The sequence below is a fragment of the Eremothecium gossypii genome, chromosome VI (genome assembly GCF_000091025.4).
Source record: "Eremothecium gossypii ATCC 10895 chromosome VI, complete sequence".
Classification (NCBI taxonomy): domain Eukaryota; kingdom Fungi; phylum Ascomycota; class Saccharomycetes; order Saccharomycetales; family Saccharomycetaceae; genus Eremothecium; species Eremothecium gossypii.
The window spans coordinates 261976-284679 of NC_005787.5; the positions used below are offsets into that span (position 1 = coordinate 261976).

Sequence of the window (22704 nt, forward strand, 5' to 3'; positions counted from 1 at the left end):
ATCTGAGATACGTCCGTGGAAAATGGTGTCAGTTTTTACCGAACAGGTAAAAACATCCGCTGAGGCCGAACGTTGAAGCAATTTTACATTTATTTCAAATACATCCCGCCTGTTATTCAGCTTCTTGCCTCCAGTCTTCTAGTGCATTACGGTGTATAATCAGAATAGTTGCTTATTTCTTGCCGCTGCTCAATTTCAACGTGAGCAGGTGTCATTAGTTTAAATAAGTATATAGGTAATGACAGGTTGAACTGATGTGGCATTTCTTGTAACTCTCACGTCAAGAAGGAATACCTGCAATCGCTGTAACTAATATTGACAAGGGTTAAGATGCGAAGTTTGCTAGGTGTGTTAGCTGCCTTGCTGACCACGGCCTTGGCCCAAGAGGCTGTTCCCGTGCAACAGTTACAGGCTTGTGACCCACTTCGTGCAAATCCAAACCTGACCCCGAGAAGCGGTTTTGATATTACCTACTATGATTACCCGTGGTTAAGCTACAGCGACCGAGTTAATCGCGGTGTGCCAGATAGGACTACGTACCTCAGCGACCCTTATCTTCGTGGAGGATACGCAAATTACCAGCGGCTAGGGAGCTCTACCGGTGTGACGAACTTGACGTTCATCAACGAATTTGGCCTCGGCAGAGGACGTGAGAGAGTTCGCGGCAACTTGCCTCCCAACTATAACTTCCCGGACGAGATCAACATTTCAAACTTCGCGTATGTTGGAACTGGTTACTTCCGTGCGGACCAGGATGGTTCGTACAACTTCACGTTAGACTTTGTTGACGACTACGCTGCAATCACGGTTGGTGGTGGCAGAGCTTTTACCTGCTGCAGAGAGGAATCAACAGTAACCAGCCCTTCGGATTTCCAAATCAGTGCAGTCTGGTCGAGAGAAGCCCCAGCTGGGCGTGCGTGGACCGTGGTGAACTTACAGCGGGGCGCGTACTATCCACTCCGTGTGTTCTACGTGAACACCAACAACTGGGCCGGTATCCGTTTTACGTTTACGGACCCAAGTGGTGTTCACCATGAGGACTTCCAGAATCACATCTTCCATTTTGACGACCAGCCAAACGAATGCCCGGAAATAGTCGCGACAACGACTCATCCATACGATGGAACGGAAACTGTGACAGCCTATACCACACTATCGACGTACACGAACAGCGACAACCAGCTCACAACTGGGAGAGTGGTTGTTATCAACACCCCATACCCTCGTGGCGAAACAACTACTACTAATGGCTGGACTGGTTCCTACACAACTACACTATCCACTGGTGTGGCAACTGTAACAGGTACTGACGGCTATGGCACGATCGAGACCATCTATCACGTCGTTACTCCAGAAGCGTCTGCTGTCACAACGACCACTAGCGGCTGGACAGGTACTCACACGACCACGCTCTCCACTGGACTCACCACCGTTACAGGGCCTGATGGTATTGCCACGACGGAAACTACCTACTACGTGGTGACTCCAGAGGCTCAGGCCGTCACGACGACTACAAGCGGCTGGACCGGATCCTTCACTACAACGATGTCTACAGGTGTCACTACTGTGACCGGTTCCGATGGAATTGCCACAACCGAGACGACCTACTACGTTGTGACACCTGAGGCGGAAGCCGTCACGACGACTACGAGCGGGTGGACAGGCTCTTACACCACGACGATGTCCACGGGTGTCACTACTGTGACCGGTACCGATGGAATTGCCACGACGGAGACTACGTACTACGTCGTGACTCCCGAGGCTCAAGCCATTACTGAGACCACCAGCGGCTGGATGGGGACGTATACTACCACGCTATCCACCGGTGTCACTACTGTTACCGGCACCGATGGGATTGCCACGACAGAGACCACCTACTATGTGGTGACTCCCGAAGCTCATGCTATTACGACTACCACTAGTGGCTGGACCGGTACCTATATGACTACACTCTCAACAGACGTTACCACTGTGACCGGTACTGATGGTATCGCAACCACCGAGACCATCTACCACGTGGTGACCCCTGAGGGTGTCCTAACGGCAACTGTTACCAGCGGCTGGACTGGCTCCATCACCACAACTCTGTCCACTGGTGTAACGACTGTTACCGGTACCGATGGTATCGCTACCACCGAGACGACTTATTACGTGGTGACACCTGAAGCAGAGTTAGTGACGACGACAACCAGCGGTTGGGCAGGGACCTACACGACTACTTTCTCCACTGGAGTCACTACTGTGACTGGTCCTGACGGAATCCCAACCCTAGAGACGACCTACTACGTTGTGACACCTGAGGCAGAAGCCGTCACGACGACTACTAGCGGCTGGACAGGATCCTTCACGACGACGATGTCTACAGGTGTCACTACTGTGACCGGTTCCGATGGAATTGCCACAACCGAGACGACCTACTACGTTGTGACACCTGAGGCGGAAGCCGTCACGACGACTACTAGCGGGTGGACAGGCTCTTACACCACGACGATGTCCACGGGTGTTACGACGGTTACAGGTACCGATGGAATTGCCACGACGGAGACTACGTACTACGTTGTGACACCTGAGGCGGAAGCCATCACGACGACTACGAGCGGGTGGACAGGCTCTTACACCACGACGATGTCCACGGGTGTCACTACTGTGACCGGTACCGATGGAATTGCCACAACCGAGACGACCTACTACGTTGTGACACCTGAGGCGGAAGCCATCACGACGACCATGAGTGGCTGGACAGGCTCTTACACCACGACGATGTCCACGGGTGTCACTACCGTAACTGGTACTGATGGAATTGTTACCACTGAAACTACCTACCACGTTGTGACTCCTGAAGCTCACGCCATTACTGAGACCACCAGCGGCTGGATGGGGACGTATACTACCACGCTATCCACTGATGTCACTACTGTTACCGGCACCGATGGGATTGCCACCACTGAAACTACCTACTATGTTGTGACTCCCGAGGCTCATGCTATCACGACTACCACTAGTGGCTGGACCGGTACCTATATGACTACACTCTCAACAGACGTTACCACTGTGACCGGTACCGATGGAATTGCTACCACCGAGACCATCTACCACGTGGTGACCCCCGAGGGCCTCCTAACGGCAACTGTTACCAGCGGTTGGACTGGCTCCATCACCACAACTCTGTCCACTGGCGTAACGACTGTTACCGGTACCGATGGTATCGCTACCACCGAGACGACTTATTACGTGGTTACACCTGAAGCAGAGTTAGTGACGACGACGACCAGCGGTTGGGCAGGGACCTACACGACTACTTTCTCCACTGGAGTCACTACTGTGACTGGTCCTGACGGAATCCCAACCCTAGAGACGACCTACTACGTTGTGACACCTGAGGCAGAAGCCGTCACGACGACTACTAGCGGCTGGACAGGATCCTTCACTACGACGATGTCTACAGGTGTCACTACTGTGACCGGTTCCGATGGAATTGCCACAACCGAGACGACCTACTACGTTGTGACACCTGAGGCAGAAGCCGTCACGACGACTACTAGCGGCTGGACAGGATCCTTCACGACGACGATGTCTACAGGTGTCACTACTGTGACCGGTTCCGATGGAATTGCCACAACCGAGACTACGTACTACGTCGTGACTCCCGAGGCTCAAGCCATTACTGAGACCACCAGCGGCTGGATGGGGACGTATACTACCACGCTATCCACTGATGTCACTACTGTTACCGGCACCGATGGGATTGCCACCACTGAAACTACCTACTATGTTGTGACTCCCGAAGCTCATGCTATTACGACTACCACTAGTGGCTGGACCGGTACCTATATGACTACACTCTCAACAGACGTTACCACTGTGACCGGTACCGATGGAATTGCTACCACCGAGACCATCTACCACGTGGTGACCCCCGAGGGCCTCCTAACGGCAACTGTTACCAGCGGCTGGACTGGGTACTATACCAGAACTCTGTCCACTGGTGTAACTACTGTTACCGGTACTGATGGTATCGCTACCACCGAGACAACTTACTACGTCGTCACCCCAGAGGCAAATTACGTTACGACGACAACCAGCGGTTGGGCAGGAACCTACACAACGACTTACTCCACCGGAATCACTACTGTGACTGGTTATAACGGAATTCCAACTATAAAGTCAACTTACTATGTGGTTACTCCGGAAGCGTCTGTCGTCACGACCACTGCCAGCGGATGGAGACGTACGTACACCACAACGCGCTCCACCGGTATCACTACTGTTACCGGCACCGATGGAATTGCTACCACTGAAACGACCTATTATGTGGTGACTCCCGAAGCTCATGCAGTTACGACTACCACTAGTGGCTGGACTGGTACCTATAAGACTACACTCTCAACCGACGTTACTACTGTGACCGGTACCAATGGAATTGCTACCACCGAGACCATCTACCACGTTGTGACTCCTGAAGCTCACGCCATTACTGAGACCACCAGCGGCTGGATGGGGACGTATACCACCACGCTATCCACTGATGTCACTACTATTACCGGCACCGATGGAATTGCTACCACTGAAACTACCTACTATGTTGTGACTCCCGAGGCTCATGCTATTACGACTACCACTAGTGGCTGGACCGGTACCTATATGACCACACTTTCGACCGACGTTACCACTGTGACCGGCACTGATGGAATTGCTACCACCGAGACCATCTACCACGTGGTGACCCCTGAGGGTGTCCTAACGGCAACTGTTACCAGCGGCTGGACTGGCTCCATCACCACAACTCTGTCCACTGGTGTAACGACTGTTACCGGTACCGATGGTATCGCTACCACCGAGACGACTTATTACGTGGTGACACCTGAAGCAGAGTTAGTGACGACGACGACCAGCGGTTGGGCAGGGACCTACACGACTACTTACTCCACCGGAGTCACTACTGTGACTGGTCCTGACGGAATCCCAACTGTAGAGTCAACTTACTATGTGGTTACTCCGGAAGCATCTGCTGTCACGACTGACGTCCATGGGTGGACAGGCTCTTACACCACAACGCTCTCTACCGGGTTCACAACGTTTACCGGCACCGATGGAATTGCTACTACGGAAACCAGCTACTACGTCGTGACACCTGAGGCTCGGGCCGCTAGGAGGACCACTAGTGGCTGGACTGGTACCTATATGACTACACTCTCGACAGGTGTTGCTACTGTTACCGGTACCGATGGTATCGCAACCACCGAAACCACTTATTACGTTGTGACTCCAAGTCCTGTAACAACGCCAGTATCAATTAGGTACAACACTACTACAGCCTGGCTAAACACGACCTTTACTGAATCAACCACTGTCGTTGAGTCTGTGCCAACAACAGAGACAGTGTTAGTAACTACCACTGATATTCATGGAGAAACTAGTGTTTCGACAAGTACTTTGACAACTACGCATGTTGTACCAACTACTGCCTGGTGGAATACCACTGTCGTTCGCCCTACAACGTTCTTGAACATAACGTTAGTACCCACAACAGTTATGAGTACAACGTCTGTACCTACTACTAAAACCGCGTGGGCCAACACTACGGCAACAATTCGTGAAAATGTTACTCGCTCAGAGGTTGAAACTGTTATCACTACTGTTACTAATACGCAATCCATCTCTACGGTCGCATGGGCAAACTCCACTATTACCGTCCAACCTACCACGATTGTCAACCCTACAGAAATGGTGACATTGACGGAGACCATAAACTACACCACGACAAAATCTGATGGCGAGAAAACAGTGGAGACTACTGTGGTGACCACAGAGGTCTTACCTACTACTGTGTGGAGGAATTCTACGATTTCAGCTGGTCCGACAACTGTTGTGACTGTTCCAGAGCCAGGTACAACTACGGAAACGTATTACATTACGAGCACTAGACCAGATGGGCAAACTACCATAGAGGCTACTACAACTGTCGTTACCAAGCACGTCGTACCTACTACAGTATGGATGAATAGCACTATTAGTCACTGTACTGATTGTTCTACGGCTGTGATACACCCTACTGAATCAGTAACCATGACGGAGACTCACTACATCACTTCCACGGCTGTCAATGGATCAACGGCAGCGAAGACTGTGACTACTGTCGTTACTACTGTCGTTCCAGAATCTACTGTATGGTTGAGCACGACAGTGTGCGGTGACACCACTGCTAGTCACTGTACTGACTGTGTTACAACTGTGGTACACCCTACTGACTTGGTTACCACGACCGAGACTTACTACATCACTTCTACAGCTGCTGACGGATCAAAGGCAACGGAAACTGTGACGACTGTGGTTACTACCGTCGTTCCAGAATCCACTGTTTGGTTAAGCACTACAGTTCGTGACCCAACTACTATAGTGACCACAAAACAAGCTCCTACAGCTGCTTGGCAGAATACTACAGTTCTAACTAGGTCAACAGAGGTAATCACGACAACCGAGACACAGTTTGTAACCAAGACTGGCACCGATGGTTCACCAACGATTGAAACGACCGAAACTGTGATAACCCGTGATCCTTTAACAACCACGGCCTGGGTGACTACGACTATTGACGGCAAAACTACCGTCGTTCCCCCACCACCAGAGCCTACTACTACGACTGAAACTATTTTGCTCACAACAACCAACGCTAAAGGGGTAACGATAGTAGAGACGACAACTAACGTTGTAACCAAAGAGGCAGAATGTCCAACTTCGGGGAGGGAAACCACTGTTACGACGGCACCTGTATTGACTAGTTTGACAGAGCAAGTAACAATTACGGAAACTATCTCTTACACTGTTACTGGTGACGATGGTGTGAAAACATTGGAGACCACTACCGTCCGTACTTCTACAGCGGTTATCACAACAGAAATACCCGGGCCAAAGCCACCGGTACCAACAGGTCCAGGGCCTGAAATTGACAGATCTTCGAGTTCAGTACCAGGCCATTCTTCACCTACCGGCTCAGAGCCATGCCACAGCCCACCTCCTGCTACTAGCCAACCATGCCCACCTCCTGCTACTAGCCAACCTGCCCAGAGCAGCTCATCTGCTAGCCAACCATGCCCACCTCCTGCTACTAGCCAACCTGCCCAGAGCAGCTCATCTGCTAGCCAACCATGCCCACCTCCTGCTACTAGCCAACCCGCCCAGAGCAGCTCATCTGCTAGCCAACCATGCCCACCTGCTGCTACTAGCCAACCTGCCCAGAGCAGCTCATCTGCTAGCCAACCATGCCCACCTTCTGCTACTAGCCAACCTGCCCAGAGCAGCTCATCTGCTAGCCAACCATGCCCACCTTCTGCTACTAGCCAACCCGCCCAGAGCAGCTCATCTGCTAGCCAGCCATGCCAGACTGCACCAGCTACCCAAGAGTCTACACAGAGTGCTCCTACTACTGTAGAGAGCGCTGTACCTTGTACCGGAGGAAATGCCGGTCCTAGTACCACAGAAATTGTCGCACCAAAGAGTTCGGATAGAAGCGTGTGTGGAACCTTAACGACTACCGTTATTGTCACAACTTGCCCCGTCCGTACGGATGGCCCAAGCGCTACGGCTGGGCCCGCCAGTACCGCTGGGTCTACTGCCAGCGTGTCGGGTGGCGCATCTTCAATAGCTGACAAAACCGCCGCCGCTGCCGCCGTGCCAACCGATACCATTTCAAGATACACAAAGGGTACTACGGCGCAAACCGCTTCTACAAGCACCGGCTCATTATCCTCAAGCACCGGCTCAAGATACACAAAGGCTACTGCGCACCCAGCTCCTTCTGGCAAGTTCTCTCTAGGGAACCCAGGCTCTAACTCATCCCCACTATCATACTTTACAGGCGCTGCAGGCAGACTGCATGGGAGTGGTACCTCTCTCGGATCCATTGTGGCTCTATTCCTCTCCATGCTCTTCCTCTGCTAAGCTGACTTCCTAGTTTAGTAGTGCCCAATGAATCCCAATTGTGTTCTTAATATACTCCATTTGTGCACTTAAGACTTTGTGGTAAAGGTATTTTACCATATTATAGTTCTTAGTATATTTTAATTCTTTATAATAGTATATTTTAATATGTTTATTAATAATATTATGGATTTGTATTTATTACTTAAAGTTACATTACGCAGGATCAATCGATAACCTTTATGGGTCGTTGTGTTAACAAATTTTCGTGATTTCCTAAACATACATGCTTAACTAATCACCGGACGGCGACAGAATGTATTATATAATACCATAGACGTTTAAAGCCACGTGCATCTTGGATCGTAGCATGGAACCGAAGAAACGAAATATTTCTAACGATATTAAGTCGAGTGTGAAGTTAACCCTCGTGGAGAACGGCTATATTCCTAGAGAGGAAACAGTACGTAACTAAGACCGAATTAAATGCTATTAATTCTATTAAACGCAAAAATACGTTGGAACAAAAGAACTTACAATACGAAATGTCTCTATAATCAGGCACAGAAAGTCGAGTTATCGGACTTTGCCTTTCTATCAGTTTTAAAATTAGTCATTTGAGAAAGTCTGTGAAGGCCTCGTTTTTACAATAGGAGGGTCGTAACAACGAAAACGAGAGCAGAACAGATCTTGTTCATGTTTGTGTTCAGCTGAACTGCCCCGCCGAAGAAGGGCAAAAGAGGCTTTGTCAGGTTCGGAAAGCTAGAGGACACTACGCCCGCAGAGCTCACAAAGCCGCTTCCGGTGAATGCAGTCTGAGGGGTTGGGAGAGGGTACTCTTCCACAACCGTTGTGCCGTATGCATCTTCCTCGTCTTCTGTTGTGGCGACATTAGATCCAGCGGATGGTTCTTGGCCATATGATTCCTCCGGGAGTTCAGTCTCAGCTTCTTCAGAAGCTGTTTCATTATCATTCGCTGGTCCACCAGAAGATTCTGGGATGCCAGTTACTGCAGCAGTCCCGTATTCTGCAGTGGATGTTCTGGACGCCTGTGTTCCAGAAGAACTATACGAAATTGACGTCACACTGATAGGAATGTTCGTGTCTTCTTTCGTCTCAGACTGAAACGAAGATGCTTTAACAGAAGACTTTGTACTTGGAGTAGCAGTCACAGGTTGCTCTGAAGTGCCAGTCAAATATTCAGCTGATCCAGTCGATACGGCAATAAAGGACGACTGAACCGTGGATGGTTCCGTAGAAACATTTCCGATCGAAATCCCCGAAATGCCACTAGCTCCGCCAATTGGCAATATAGTTACCATCTCATCAGTGTTTCCAAGAGAAAATGATCTACTAGATCCACTTGTATAGACTTCACTAGTGGGGGGGACAATAGTGTTCTCAAGGAACTGGCTAGAAACATTAGCAGCGCTGCTATTCATGGTTGTAGCTAATTTTCCGCCAGCAAGCTCATCCACAGAAATACGCTGCTGGGTATCGGGTCCATTCGTAGAAGACACCTGTGCGCTGTTTGTTGGTGCTGAAACGGTAGTTGGCTCAAATGGACTTTCAGACATATCTTCACTGTAATCTTTGGTGATAGTGGAGTATACTGTTTTCACAATTGTCATTACTTGGGGGGCACCAGTTGTAGGAATCGTCATGGTAGTCATAGGCGAGAGTATAACAGTCACTGTCTCCTGCTCCAATGAAGCACAAACATCTTCGGTCGGAGCACTGCTGGTGACCGTTGTTAGAGACTCAGAAATTTGAGTATGTGTGCCAGCTACGGAGTCGATCGTTTGGTTTACACGACCATCAAAACTGCTGGACTTTGTAGCTTCAGCAGTCACATTCTGCCATGACGAACCGGAAGAGAATATAGCTGTTTTCGTGACAGATAGTGCCTCAGGCGTCACAACGTGGTAGATGGTCTCGGTGGTTGCGATGCCGTCGGTGCCAGTGACAGTAGCCACTGCGGTGGATAGTGTCGTCGTGTGGTTCCCAGCCCAGCCGCGAGTGGTCGTTGTAACGGCTTGTGCTTCCGGTGTCACGACGTGGTAGATGGTCTCGGTGGTTGCGATGCCGTCGGTGCCAGTGACAGTAGCCACTGCGGTGGATAGTGTCGTCGTGTGGTTCCCAGCCCAGCCGCGAGTGGTCGTTGTAACGGCTTGTGCTTCCGGTGTCACGACGTGGTAGATGGTCTCGGTTGTGGCAATTCCATCGGAACCGGTCACAGTAGTGACACCTGTAGACATCGTTGTAGTGAAGGATCCGGTCCAGCCGCTTGTAGTCGTCGTGACGGCCTGAGCCTCTGGAGTCACCACGTAGTAGGTAGTTTCCGTCGTGGCAATACCATCAGGCCCTGTAACGGTGGTGAGTCCAGTGGAGAGCGTGGTCGTGTGAGTACCTGTCCAGCCACTAGTGGTCGTTGTGGAGACTACGGCTTCAGGAGTAACGACATAGTAAGTTGTCTCGATTGTGCCATAGCCGTCAGTACCTGTTACAGTTGCCACACCAGTGGATAGTGTAGTTGTGTAGGAACCAGTCCAACCATTAGTAGTAGTTGTTTCGCCACGAGGGTATGGGGTGTTGATAACAACCACTCTCCCAGTTGTGAGCTGGTTGTCGCTGTTCGTGTACGTCGATAGTGTGGTATAAGCTGTCACAGTTTCCGTCCCATCGTATGGTTGAGTCGTTGTCGCGACTATTTCCGGGCATTCGTTTGGCTGGTCGTCAAAATGGAAGATGTGATTCTGGAAGTCCTCATGGTGAACACCACTTGGGTCCGTGAACGTAAAACGAATACCAGCCCAGTTGTTGGTGTTCACGTAGAACACACGGAGTGGATAGTAGGCGCCCCGCTGTAAGTTCACCACGGTCCATGCACGCCCCACAGGCCCGTTCCGCGCCCACCGCGCGTCAATCTGGAACCCTTCAGGGCTCTTGACGCCCGTGTCTTTCTGGCAACAGTCAAATGCCCGCCCGCCACCAAGGGCAACCGAGGCGTAGTCATCCACGAAGTCTAGCGTGAAGTTGTATGCACCGTCCTGCTCAGCGCGGAAGTAGCCTGTTGCCAAGTACGCAAAGTTCGAAATGTTAAACTCATCGGGGAAGTTGTAGTTAGGGGGCAGCCGGCCACGCACCATCTCACGGCCTCTGCCAAGCTCGAACTCGTTGACGAACGTCAAGTTCGTCACGGCCCGTGCCCGCCCCAGCTCCTCGTACTGCGCGTACCCACCCTGGAGGTACGCTGCGCTTTCAAAAGTTGTCCGGTCGGGCACTCCGCGGTTCGTCTGGTGGTTATACGACGTCCAAGGATAGTTCCATATTGTAAGGTCGAACCCCGGACGCGCCGAAGCCCCGCCCCGCAAGGGATCGCACGCTTGCAGCACGTCCTCATGCGCTGCTGCCACGGCTGCTAGTGCTAGCACACTGAGAGATGTCCGCATTCTTTGCCCTGTCGAATGCGCTGTCGCTGTGCCCGCGTCACACCTTATATATCTGCATCTTTGGTTTCGTGAGAACAGAAACAAATTTGCAATTGCCACATTGGGACCCAATTCCGCAGCCGTGCCCTCGTCGTTCAGGCACCGCGCGTAGCCGCCGAGCCAACTTCGCACGAAACTCACGTGCCGCTTACTTCAGATGCCGGTTAACCGGCCATTACCCGGACTTGTACTTGTGGGTCAGAAAAAAAGCAACGTTTGCCACAAGAAAATCTCTGCTACAAGCCGGGTCTGGCGACTATTCGCTTAAATGTGCAACAAGGTGGCACAACAACGCACAACCAGTAGAAGCCACTTCAATCGTCACTGTTTGGTTTTTGCATGCTTGTGGGACAGTGAGCAATCAGCATCCAGGTATACACAGAAGAGCAGCAGCACAGTTAGCTGGTCGACTTGGAATAGACGCAGAACACAAGCACAAAATTTTTTGGTTCCACGGCAACAGCTTTAGAATCGCAGCATGGATTTAAGAGTCGGCAGGAAGTTCCGCATAGGGCGCAAGATAGGGTCCGGGTCGTTCGGAGACATCTACCACGGCACGAACTTGATCAGCGGAGAGGAAGTGGCGATTAAGTTGGAGCCGATCCGCACGAAGCACCCGCAGTTGGACTACGAGTCGCGTGTGTACAAGTACCTCAGCGGTGGCATCGGGATCCCGTTTATCCGATGGTTCGGACGCGAAGGCGACTACAACGCGATGGTGATCGACCTTTTGGGCCCATCGTTGGAAGATCTCTTCAACTACTGTCACCGCAAGTTCTCGTTGAAAACTGTGATGATGTTGGCGCTGCAGATGATATGCAGGATCCAGTATATCCATGGGCGGTCGTTTATCCACCGTGACATCAAACCAGACAACTTTCTAATGGGCGTGGGGCGTCGCGGGAGCACGGTGCATGTCATTGATTTTGGACTCTCGAAGAAGTTCCGCGACTTCCGCACGCACAACCACATCCCGTATCGTGAGAACAAGAACTTGACCGGCACAGCCCGGTACGCGAGCGTGAACACGCATTTGGGCATTGAGCAGAGCAGGAGAGACGACTTGGAAAGTTTGGGGTACGTGCTAATCTACTTCTGCAAGGGCTCGCTTCCTTGGCAGGGTCTCAGAGCCACAACCAAGCGCCAAAAGTATGACCGCATCATGGAGAAAAAGTTATGCATTAGCGTGGAACAGTTATGTGTGGGGCTACCGATCGAGTTCGTGGAGTATATGCGCTACTGCAGAAATTTGCGCTTCGACGAGCGCCCCGACTACATGTATGTGGCACGTCTATTCAAGGACTTGTCGATCAAGCTTGAGTACCACAACGACCACTTGTTCGACTGGACCATGCTACGTTACACAAAGGCCATGATAGACAAGCAGTCGCAGGCCGCAGAAACACAGCACCAATCGCAACAGCAGGCACAAGAGCCTGCAAATGGTGATTCCGATACAGATTCCAAGAATGCATCTTTCATGAAGGTAAAGAAGTTGGCTATGATGAAGTTTCCTAGCCACTTCCACTACTGGAAGCCCACTGATACGCACCATCCTAGCCCCGAAGAGATCAAGCACCAGACTGTTCAAAACACACAAATTGTATCCACGATACCAGACGAAGTATTAAGCGAAATTGACAAGAACATGGAGGCGCTCAAGCAGGAGGCCGAGCAAGGCCGCGCCAGGCCGGGCAACGCACTCCCTCAGCAGTCTAATGGCGCCGTGGTCACACTGCTTGAACAGCAGCAGGCACAGGAACAGGGCCAGCAGGAGCAGCAGCTCCAGCAGCAGCAGCAACAGCAGCACCACCATCCACAGACACAAGTCACTCCGGCTCAGGCACAATCGCCGCAGGCCCAACCTCCTGCCAAGCCTGACGGCAACGCCGGCGGTGCCGGCATATGGTTGTAGCTTTTCAGCCCAGCCAGGCTCCCGCCGCGGCGCACTACTAGTATCATTAGTGTTGGTATTAATTCTTGTTAATACCAATATTAATCCTTTATTACTATCCTTCATCATATACTACGTCTCCGTATCATTATACTCTCTCCGAGTCCTCTGCGAAACTGGCCACGCTGGTCTATCGCCGTTGGCGGATCCAGCGACAGAAAGGCTGGCTGCAGCTCCGGGCTTCTTCCATGCGTAGATAGTGACTACCCCTGTTAGCTTTGATGTCAAAGTTCCCTTTTTCAGGACAGCATCGAGAACCCCTTCAAACCCCTTTTAAAACATCACGGCGTGCTGACCAGGAGGGCAGAACTTTTCCTACTCAACATTGAGTTGAATTGGTAGTGCATTTTGATCGGTGAAGTATATCAAAAGGCAGTCTAGAAATTTGTACGTGTAGGCCGTAGTGCGTTCTGAGGATACGGCTAGATAATGGAGATCATGGAACAAGAGCTGTGCGTCGCCGAGGAAGCGCGGCGTCGATCAATGCTGCCGCAGAGGTCAACGGTGTCCAAGGGAAAGTACAGCCTTCAAGACTTCCAGATCATGCGCACGCTTGGCACAGGGTCCTTTGGGCGTGTGCACTTGGTGCGGTCGATTCACAATGGACGATACTATGCTATCAAAGTGCTGAAGAAGCAGCAGGTGATTCGGATGAAACAGATCGAGCATACCAACGACGAGCGACGGATGCTAAAGGTTGTGGAGCATCCGTTCCTGATCCGCATGTGGGGCACGTTTCAAGACGCGCGCAACCTGTTCATCGTCATGGACTATATTGAGGGCGGCGAGCTCTTCTCGTTGCTACGCAAATCACAGCGCTTCCCCAACCCCGTGGCGAAGTTCTACGCAGCGGAAGTAACGCTTGCGCTGGAGTACCTGCACGCACACAACATCATATACCGTGACCTGAAGCCGGAAAACATCTTGCTCGACAGAAACGGCCACATCAAGATTACAGACTTTGGCTTCGCGAAGGAGGTCGACACAGTAACATGGACACTATGCGGGACGCCGGACTACATTGCGCCCGAGGTGATCACGACAAAACCTTACAACAAGTCCATCGACTGGTGGTCCCTCGGCATCCTCATATTCGAAATGCTCGCCGGCTACACGCCGTTCTACGACGTGACGCCCATCAAGACCTACGAGAAAATCCTCGCTGGCAAAGTCGTGTTCCCGCCGTTCTTCCACCCCGACGCCATCGACCTCCTCGGCAAACTGATCACAGACGACCTCACCCGCCGGCTCGGCAACCTGCAGAGCGGCTCGCAGGACATCAAGTCCCACCCCTGGTTCTCGGAGGTCATATGGGAGAAGCTGCTCGCCAAGGACATCGAGACGCCCTACGAGCCCCCCATCACCGCCGGCGTCGGCGACTCCTCGCTCTTTGACCAATACCCCGAGGAGCATCTCGACTACGGCGTCCAAGGCGACGACCCGTACGCCAGCTACTTCGTCGACTTCTAGCCGGCACGTGACCGTAGGACGCTCGTGCAAATCGCTGCTTTCCGTAATTTATGTACAGGATGGAATTTACTTACAGGAACTCTCATTCCAGCACCACCTTCGCGCCCAGGGCCTCCAGCGAGGCCTTCACCTTCTCGGCCTCCTCCTTCGCGACGTTCTCGCGCAGCACCTTTGGCGCCGCCTCAACGAACTTCTTCGCCTCCACCAGCGACAGCCCCAGCAGGTTCTTGACCTCCTTGATCACCTTGGGCTTCGACTTGGCGTCGAACGCCTCCAGCTTCACCGCGAAGATCGTCTTCTCCTCCTTGACCTCCTCCTCGGCGGCCGCCTCGGGCGCGGCCGGCGCGGCCGGCGCGGCAGCCCCGCCCACCGCCATCGCGATGTCCGGGATGTTCAGCCGCGTCTTGAGCTCCCCAATTAGCGCCGACGTCTCGAGCAGCGTCAGCGTCGAAATCTGCTCCACAATCTGCGCGATCTTGGGGTCAACTGCGCCCGCACTCGTCGAATTCAAGCGCACCGCCTGCCGCCCGGCCGTACCGTACCGCAACACAACCCGTGCCGATCTGCTCACTTGACGCAACATGCTTTCCAGGTCCTGCTTCTGCTATTCGACTCGCTGAGTCTGTGTGGCTACTAGCAGTGAAGCATTATGAAAATTTTTTGGCCCAAAATTTTCACCACATAGCTAGCGTCCAGAATGACTTGGAAAAGTGGACCTCTCGGCCCTACTTCACGATGAGTTGCAACACGGCGACGACGCAAATCAGTGTTCCCAGAGCCAGTTAGCGTGCGGCGGCCATGACGACGTTCCGTTTCTGCAGAGACTGCAACAACATGCTTTACCCGCGTGAGGACAAGGAAGAACAACGGCTCCTGTTCGAGTGCCGGACGTGCACATACGCCGAGGAAGCGGGCACGCCTCTGGTGTACCGGCACGAGCTGATCACGAACATCGGAGAGACAGCAGGGGTGGTGCAGGACATCGGGAGCGACCCGACGCTGCCGCGGTCGGACAGGGAGTGCCCGCGGTGCCACTCGCACGACAACGTGTTCTTCCAGTCGCAGCAGCGGCGGCGGGACACGAGCATGGTGCTCTTCTTTGTGTGCCTGGGGTGCTCGCACATCTTCACGTCGGACCAGAAGAACAAGCGGACAACGTTTTCGTAGCGTGTGTAAGAATATTTACAGACTAGGGGAAATACTTGGGGTCCTCCCAGAGAAACTGGGCGTCGGGCGCGGGGCGGGCGAACGGAGAGTCCATGGCGCTGAGCGCGTTGAGCTCGTAGGCGAGCGAGTCGACGGGATCGTCCGCGGGGCGCTGCGCGAAGTGCAGCAGCGGGTTGACGCAGTCTGCGGACGCGGACGGGAGCGGCGTGCGGGGCGGCGCGTCCGCGGGGTCGTCGAGCAGCTGCTCGAGCGCGTGCCAGCTGTCGCGCGCGGCGTCGGGCGCGCGCGCGGAGTGCAGTGGCTTCGCGGGCGGCAGCGAGCGCAGGAAGACCTCCGTGAAGTCGACCTCTGCGTCCTGCGCGGCGTAGCGCACGGGCGAGCCGAGGGTGTCGGCTGACGACCCCAGCGTCGGACTGAGCGCCGTGTGCAGCTCGTGCGTGAGCTTCGACTGCGTGCTCTGGCGTCGCAGCTGCGAGCAGCGGTCGCGCTGCAGCGTCTTGCGGCATCGCGGCTTCGAGACCGTCTTCTTCTCGGTGAAGACGGGCGCGGAGGAGCCCAGGATGTTGGTGCTGGGCAGAATGACGTTGAAGGACTCGATCTCCTGAGTCAGCCCGCAGTCACAGGGTATCGGCGTCGGCTCCGTGGGCAGGTTGAACTTGCTGCGGTACTCCAGCTCATCGAACTTCTTGACCGCGTCCCAGTCGCACTCCTGCCGCAGGTTATTTTTGAACTTTCGGTACTCCGCCGAGTCCGGGTTGAACTTCAGCGGGTGCGAGTGCCCGTTGTTGACCACCACGATGCTCCATCGCTTGCGCTTGAGCGAGTACGCCGCTCGCACCCGGAACGGACATGTGTTGTACGGCGACACCGCGCGCTTCTTTTTGCGCAGCTGCGACGCTGTCACCACCGGAGACAGCGGCAGCGTCTCGTACTGCCCGCCCAGCTCGTCCTCCGCCGCGCCGGCCTGCGAGCCCGGCGCGGACCCGCTCTTCGTCCGCTTCGACGCCTTGCACTTGAACACCACCTTGATCTTGTCGGACCGCTCGATCACTATCTCGATGCCCTGTGGGTAAAATATCTTCTGCAGCCACGGCTTGATGTCGTTTTTGTCCTTGAAGTCCGGGATAGGCTCCAGGTGGATCAGCTTGTTCTGGTTCTGCTGCCGCCGGATCCGCTCGATGGCCTGGTCGCTCAGCACGTTATTGTAGCTCGCTTCCGAGTAGGGGCTGCTGCGCGCCCCGCTGCCCTCCACGTTGTGCCCGCTGGCCGTCGTCGCCGACGCCCCGCTCGGCACGTCCCCTGCCGTCTCCGACACCGACCACGCCGACGGCGACGCATCCAGCGGCGACTGTTTGCCCCATGCGTCCTGCGAGTACTCCATGCCAAATATCTACGGCGTCACTGAGCCTCGCGATTTTCTTTTGCCTCCGGTCTGCTAAGCCTGTGCCAGCTCCGGCTGCCGTGATCTGATTTTGCAACTAGAGAATAATAGCTGGTTTCCCACGCTCACCCATCGCAAGAAACCTCGAGATACAAGTTCTGCGACTACTGGCTGACCCCCATCGCAACGTCGTTGCTAGCGCCCGCTACACTGAAATTTTCCCAGTGCGAGAGCCATTTTCGGGGTGCAGTCGTCGCTGCACGCACGTGACCGTTCGTGATATTAATTAAAGTATGTGTCATTAGGATTAGGATGTATGTATGCAGCGTTATTCCAAGCAGAAGCTTTCGCAGCGGCCGCGGTAGAGCAGGTGGAGCCTGGTCTTCATCACGGCCATGTGGGTCACGTGTGTGATCCCGAACTTGTGTGCAATGTCGGTGCAACCGAGCGGAGCCCAGTGCCCGCGGTTGTTGTGCTCGTACAAGTGGAGCAGCGTGCTGTACGAGTGCTCGCCGAGCATGAAGAGCTTGCCCAACGGGGACCACTCCACGAAGCGCGGCTGCTGGCGCGTGACCACGGAGAGCCAATGCTCGCGCGAGTCGTAGCACAGCACGCGCGCGGAGGTGCACACGAGCACCATGCGGTCGTAGGGGCACCAGGCCACGCGCGTGATGGCGTCGTCGTCGCCCGCTCGGCACACGGCCAGGGAGCGGAACGCGGTCGGGCGCACGGCCCAGCGGTAGAAGTGCATGTGCGTGCGGTCCGCGACGCAGAGAAACTGGCGGTCGCCGCTGAGCGACGCGCAGGTGATGCCGGCCGGCAGCTGGAGCGGGTAGCGCGCGGGCGCCGCGCCCCACGCGCCGAGGTGATACATCGTCGCGTCCGCGCAGCTCAACGCGACGAGCCCCGTCGCCTCGTCGTGCCACACGTAGTCCACCGCGTGCGGCCCGAGCTGCACGTCGGCCGCGCGCCCCGCGCGCAGGTCCACGCGCAAGAGCCGCCCGCCGTCCGTGCCCGCCACGAGCGTGTCCGCGCCCGCCGCCACCATGCACGTGATCTGCTCCGCGCCGAGCCGCAAAAAACTGAGGTCCGCCATGCGCGGCGGCTCGCGCCCGTCCGCGACCAAGCTCCGCCGCCCGTCCGCGCCCCACAGGCACCAGCTCGCGCCTGCGCGGTAGCTCGCGCCCATCGCGCAGTCGCGCACCGCGCCCGCGCGCCGCAACGTCCACATGTCGCGCACCACCTTCTCGTCGAGCACACCGCCCCCGCACGTGGCCGGCGCTGGCGCCGCCCGCGGCACCTGGCGCTCGTGCGCAGCCAACTCGCCTGTCATGAACAACGCTGTAGGAATGCCCATCTTTGCCCTTTCCGCTCGCTGCCGCTGTGTGTGTGCTATACGCTGCCTTATATACCTGCCAGGAGAAATGTCTGCTACTATCCCCGCGAAAATATCCATCCGATGCGAACGGCGGAACTCGCCGGAAACCTGGAGCCCCGCCTCTGTCGATCGTATGGAGAAACAGCTAAAATCGCTCAGCTACTCATCTCTGGCGCTGTGGTTCACGGTCGCCGCAATGCGGCGCATGCCCAAGTCCGTTTTTTCTCTGTGGCGGGGCCAGGGAGAGCGGGGCGCAGACGGCCAGATTTTGTGCACGGCAGACCGCGTTGGCTGTGGTAACGCGTATGAAATACGGGGAAGCGGCGATTACCAGTGGGTTTCGCTGTCAGGGGTGCCTGGGGCGCGGGAACGCGGTTATGGTCTATATTACAGAATGTGTACAAAGGAGTCACGTGGGGGGGTCGCGGGCGGACAGCTGCCTCTGTTTCTTCGAGGCAGGGGAATAGTCCTCGGAGCGGGTTTCTTCGCGGTGGTTGGACGGCCTTTTGTAAGCCGGACGCGGCGAAATAGGGTCGGCGGCGTCTGGCGGAGGGGCAGGAAAGCCGGGGGCGGCTAGATAGTCGCGGGGGTCGAAGCGTGAGAAGGGGCTCGCAGGCGAGAGCTTGTCGATCCAGTCCTGGATCTCCTGGATGGACTCGCCCTGCTTGTCGAGGTTATCCTGCAGGTCGTTGAAAAAGGAGGCCTGGTCGACGACGGCGGGGGAGAGGACAGGAGTGTCAGCCGGGAGCTGCGCATCGGGGTGGATCTCGTGTATGCGGGCGGGCAGGGGCTGGAGGACCGGGGAGGGCACCTGGGAGGTGCGCAGCTCCTGGACCTGGGCGGGCCAGTCGGAGGCCGGGGACGCGCGCTGCTTAAGCAGCAGGCGCGGGCGGTGGACCGGCGTGGCGGTGACGTCGGGCGAGGGCGCGGCGTCGAGAGGGTCGGCCATGTGCAGCGGCGACATGGAGGCGGTCGAGTGGACGCCGTAGCCCTGTGGCGCGGCGACGGCCTGCTGGGGCTCGCGGAAGACGTGGTCGGACAGCAGGCGGGTGGTGTTGGAGCCGTAGAGCGAGGAGAGGAACTTGACGATCTTTTCGAGCGCCTGCTGCTGGTTCTGGTGGCGCTCGCGCGCGAGCATGTTCTCCTTCCACAGCAGCTCGTTGTCCTTGGAGATGCGCTTGAGGTCCTCGGCGATGGCGAGCTGGTTGTACTTGACGGTCTCGAGCTCGGAGAAGAGAATGCCCAGGTCTACCTCCTCGCCGTTGGCGACGAGCACCGCGTTGGGGTGCGCCGCGCCCACGCTCATCCCGGCGCCGTCGCGCGAGCCGGCGCTGGACTTCTGGCGGATGATGTTTGCGAGTAGGTCTTCACGGCCTCGTAGGAAGTTCTCGTTGGCAAACTCCCACCGGTCGTCGCTGTTGCTCTGGATGGAGCCCGACTTGACGTCTTGCACCTTGTGCCAGCCGTACATGTTCAGCTGGCGGACAAAGGACGCGAAGTTCGAATGCTTGAAGTATTTCGGCAGGATTTCGTGCACGAACTGCTCGCGCTGCGTTACGATGAACGACTTGCCGTCGTGGCTCCAGTGTATGAGGGACTGGTTTACCGGGTCGTTCACCATCGACCACAGCTTGTTCACGAACGCGGGCTTTGTCTTGGCTGCCGCCAGCTTCTTCTTCGGCATCCCGCCGAGCTGCGGCGGCGAACTGCCGGCCTTGCTCGGCCCGCGGCCCACCAGCGACGGCTTCTGCGTCAGCAACTTGGACGACCGCAGGTTGTACGACAACAGCCCACTGTGTAGCTGCGACCCGTGCTCGCCCGCCAGCTCCGGCGTCGCGCTGCCGTACACGCCCACCGGCGTGCCGCGCCGCACGATGTGGTCGCCGGCGCCAGCCGTGCTGCTATTCAGCGGTAGGTGGTGCGGCAACAGCGGCGAGAACGGCATCATCATCGTCGACACCGCGTCGTCTTCCTCCGCCAGCATGTGTGGTAGTGCGCCCGCGTCAAGCGCCGGGTTCACGATGTCCTCCACTACGCCGCCCGCGTCCTCCAGAGCCGTAGCCGCGCTGCCGCCCCCGCGCCTGTCGCCCCCGGCCCCGCCGCCGCCCGCGCCCGCGTCATCGCCGTCCGGCGCGTCGGGCGCCGCGCGAAGGCGCGTCGTCGCCCCGCCGCTGTCGCCCCCGCCGTGCGTCGCCTCTCCGTTCATTAAATCTATAGGCCGTGTTAGCATCTTGCGTATTCTCCGTGGCCTAGTTCCCGGCCGTGACTCAAGTGCTTACGAGAAGAGATCTATCTCAAACCAAATCTATAGCCGCTAACTGCCGATGGTAAACTGGTCCTATCTGCCAGACACTACCTAGCATATATTGGCTCCGTCCACTAGATGTGGTCAACAGCCTAAGTGCCTGGTAAAGTAGTTGCGATGTGCTCTCAGCGGCGAACCACCGGTTACCCGGCCCTCTTTTCACGTGATAGGCCACTGCCACGTGGTGCCTGCCGCGTACGCCGCGCCCACTGTTGGCGGTAGCACAACAAGGGGGCAGCACGGCACAGACCTAGAACCTTCGATCTAAACGACGCCCGGGTAACCGCACACGTGACCGACCCCGCCCGCCCGGGCGCCCTGACCAGGCACCGGTGCCTGGGCGCCGGGCGGGCGCGGCGGACGGCAGACGGCATCAGTGGGCCAAACCGAGGTATTTTCGGCGATGGCCAACGGCGCCGGCGGCTACGGAGAACGCGCATGCTGGTGGCCGTTGGCGCGTGGCGGGCGGCTGCTCGACGCAGGCAACGGTCAGGCGGGGTGCCCCTTTGGTGATGACCTACTTTGCAGGGTGCGTGTGCGGTCAGGGTGTGCGTGCTTATGTGGCGCGAGGAGGCACGTGAGCAATTGCGGCGGGGCCGGTGTTGTTTTGCCGCTGCGAGCGTCGTTTCAACTGCCAAGCACAACAAAAGCCTTGGGAACTGCACTCACGGCTCAGGAGTCATGACGGAGGCAGAGGGTATTCTGAACAACGTGTGGGATGCGGTGGACAGCAAGCAGCAGGGTTTCATCTACGCGAAGGACATGCCAGATTTGGTTGGTCGGTTCGGGCAGTTCCTTGCGCAGAGCCTGACGAGCCGGGCGAACGACGAGGCGATCGCTGCTTTTGCGAGCGAGAAGCCGTTCTACAAGCTGGACAAGGAGCAGTTCAAGAGCACGTTCCAGACACTGGTGGGAACGAGCCTGCAGACGGCGGTGGAGCTGGCTGGGCACGGGGAGCCGCGGCCGCGGTTGTTCGGGGCGATCCGGCGGGCGAGCGCGACGGGGGACGAGCAGGCGCGCGAGGAGCTGGAGCGCAAGAGCGCGGAGCTCTCGCGCGTGCGCGACGAGCTTGACGAGTGGAAGAGCAAGTACCAATTCTTGGAGCGGGAGTTCCTCTTCTACCAGACGCACCACGAGAACTCGGTGGACTCGACGCAGCACGAGTTTATCATCAGCGAGATGAAGCGCACGATCGAGGAGCAGACGCGGATGATCGGGCAGCTCCGGCGGCAGGTGCAGGGGGGCACGCAGGTGCTGGCGCGGGCGGGCAAGCGCGCGTCGCCGGTCGACGTGTTCATGTACGTGTCGCGGCAGGGCCTTCTGTTGCTCATGCGCATGCCGAAGGCGGCGTTTCTGCTGCTGCTGCTCGGCTACTTTGTGTGGTACACGGTGATGGGCGGCGCCGTGCAGGGGCCGGACCCCAGCGTCGCGCTGCCGGAGCCGCCCAAGCAGCCGTGGTGGGAGCAGAACAACATCATCAGCGCGCTCTACTGGTATCTGACGGACACGTTCGAGCCCTCGCAGCGCATTAACGACACAGTGAACGATAATTATAACTCTCTGTTTGGATTATAAACGGTAACTCGAACTTTTGTCCTACAGGCGACTCATTTAAATACGCAGAGTAGTTTATGACCACAC

The 22704-nt window shown here is 56.0% G+C and overlaps 10 protein-coding genes across 10 annotated transcripts; 6 read left to right on the plus strand and 4 right to left on the minus strand.

The window, feature by feature from the left end:
- Positions 1-330: 330 nt before the first annotated feature.
- Positions 331-7938, plus strand: AGOS_AFL095W (AFL095Wp; the record flags this gene model as incomplete). Its single annotated transcript, NM_210809.2, has 1 exon — positions 331-7938. The coding sequence occupies one exon, from the start codon at positions 331-333 to the stop codon at positions 7936-7938; it is 7608 nt and encodes a 2535-aa protein (NP_985455.2).
- Positions 7939-8561: 623 nt separating this feature from the next.
- On the minus strand, positions 8562-11369 carry AGOS_AFL092C (AFL092Cp; the record flags this gene model as incomplete). Its single annotated transcript, NM_210810.2, has 1 exon — positions 8562-11369. One exon carries the CDS (start codon positions 11367-11369, stop codon positions 8562-8564), a length of 2808 nt encoding a protein of 935 aa, NP_985456.2.
- A 517-nt stretch (positions 11370-11886) lies between these two features.
- Positions 11887-13323, plus strand: HRR25 (serine/threonine protein kinase HRR25; the record flags this gene model as incomplete). Its single annotated transcript, NM_210811.1, has 1 exon — positions 11887-13323. The coding sequence occupies one exon, from the start codon at positions 11887-11889 to the stop codon at positions 13321-13323; it is 1437 nt and encodes a 478-aa protein (NP_985457.1).
- A 468-nt stretch (positions 13324-13791) lies between these two features.
- Positions 13792-14832, plus strand: TPK2 (cAMP-dependent protein kinase catalytic subunit TPK2; the record flags this gene model as incomplete). Its single annotated transcript, NM_210812.1, has 1 exon — positions 13792-14832. One exon carries the CDS (start codon positions 13792-13794, stop codon positions 14830-14832), a length of 1041 nt encoding a protein of 346 aa, NP_985458.1.
- Positions 14833-14914: 82 nt separating this feature from the next.
- On the minus strand, positions 14915-15415 carry MNP1 (mitochondrial 54S ribosomal protein bL12m; the record flags this gene model as incomplete). Its single annotated transcript, NM_210813.1, has 1 exon — positions 14915-15415. One exon carries the CDS (start codon positions 15413-15415, stop codon positions 14915-14917), a length of 501 nt encoding a protein of 166 aa, NP_985459.1.
- Positions 15416-15630: 215 nt separating this feature from the next.
- On the plus strand, positions 15631-15999 carry RPB9 (DNA-directed RNA polymerase II core subunit RPB9; the record flags this gene model as incomplete). Its single annotated transcript, NM_210814.1, has 1 exon — positions 15631-15999. One exon carries the CDS (start codon positions 15631-15633, stop codon positions 15997-15999), a length of 369 nt encoding a protein of 122 aa, NP_985460.1.
- A 22-nt stretch (positions 16000-16021) lies between these two features.
- AGOS_AFL087C (AFL087Cp) lies at positions 16022-17380 on the minus strand (the record flags this gene model as incomplete). Its single annotated transcript, NM_210815.1, has 1 exon — positions 16022-17380. The coding sequence occupies one exon, from the start codon at positions 17378-17380 to the stop codon at positions 16022-16024; it is 1359 nt and encodes a 452-aa protein (NP_985461.1).
- A 316-nt stretch (positions 17381-17696) lies between these two features.
- AGOS_AFL086W (AFL086Wp) lies at positions 17697-19058 on the plus strand (the record flags this gene model as incomplete). Its single annotated transcript, NM_210816.2, has 1 exon — positions 17697-19058. The coding sequence occupies one exon, from the start codon at positions 17697-17699 to the stop codon at positions 19056-19058; it is 1362 nt and encodes a 453-aa protein (NP_985462.2).
- A 109-nt stretch (positions 19059-19167) lies between these two features.
- Positions 19168-20988, minus strand: HSF1 (stress-responsive transcription factor HSF1; the record flags this gene model as incomplete). The annotated part of the gene is made up of 1 exon (NM_210817.2): positions 19168-20988. The coding sequence occupies one exon, from the start codon at positions 20986-20988 to the stop codon at positions 19168-19170; it is 1821 nt and encodes a 606-aa protein (NP_985463.2).
- Positions 20989-21621: 633 nt separating this feature from the next.
- On the plus strand, positions 21622-22638 carry MPS2 (Mps2p; the record flags this gene model as incomplete). The annotated part of the gene is made up of 1 exon (NM_210818.2): positions 21622-22638. One exon carries the CDS (start codon positions 21622-21624, stop codon positions 22636-22638), a length of 1017 nt encoding a protein of 338 aa, NP_985464.2.
- Positions 22639-22704: the final 66 nt, after the last annotated feature.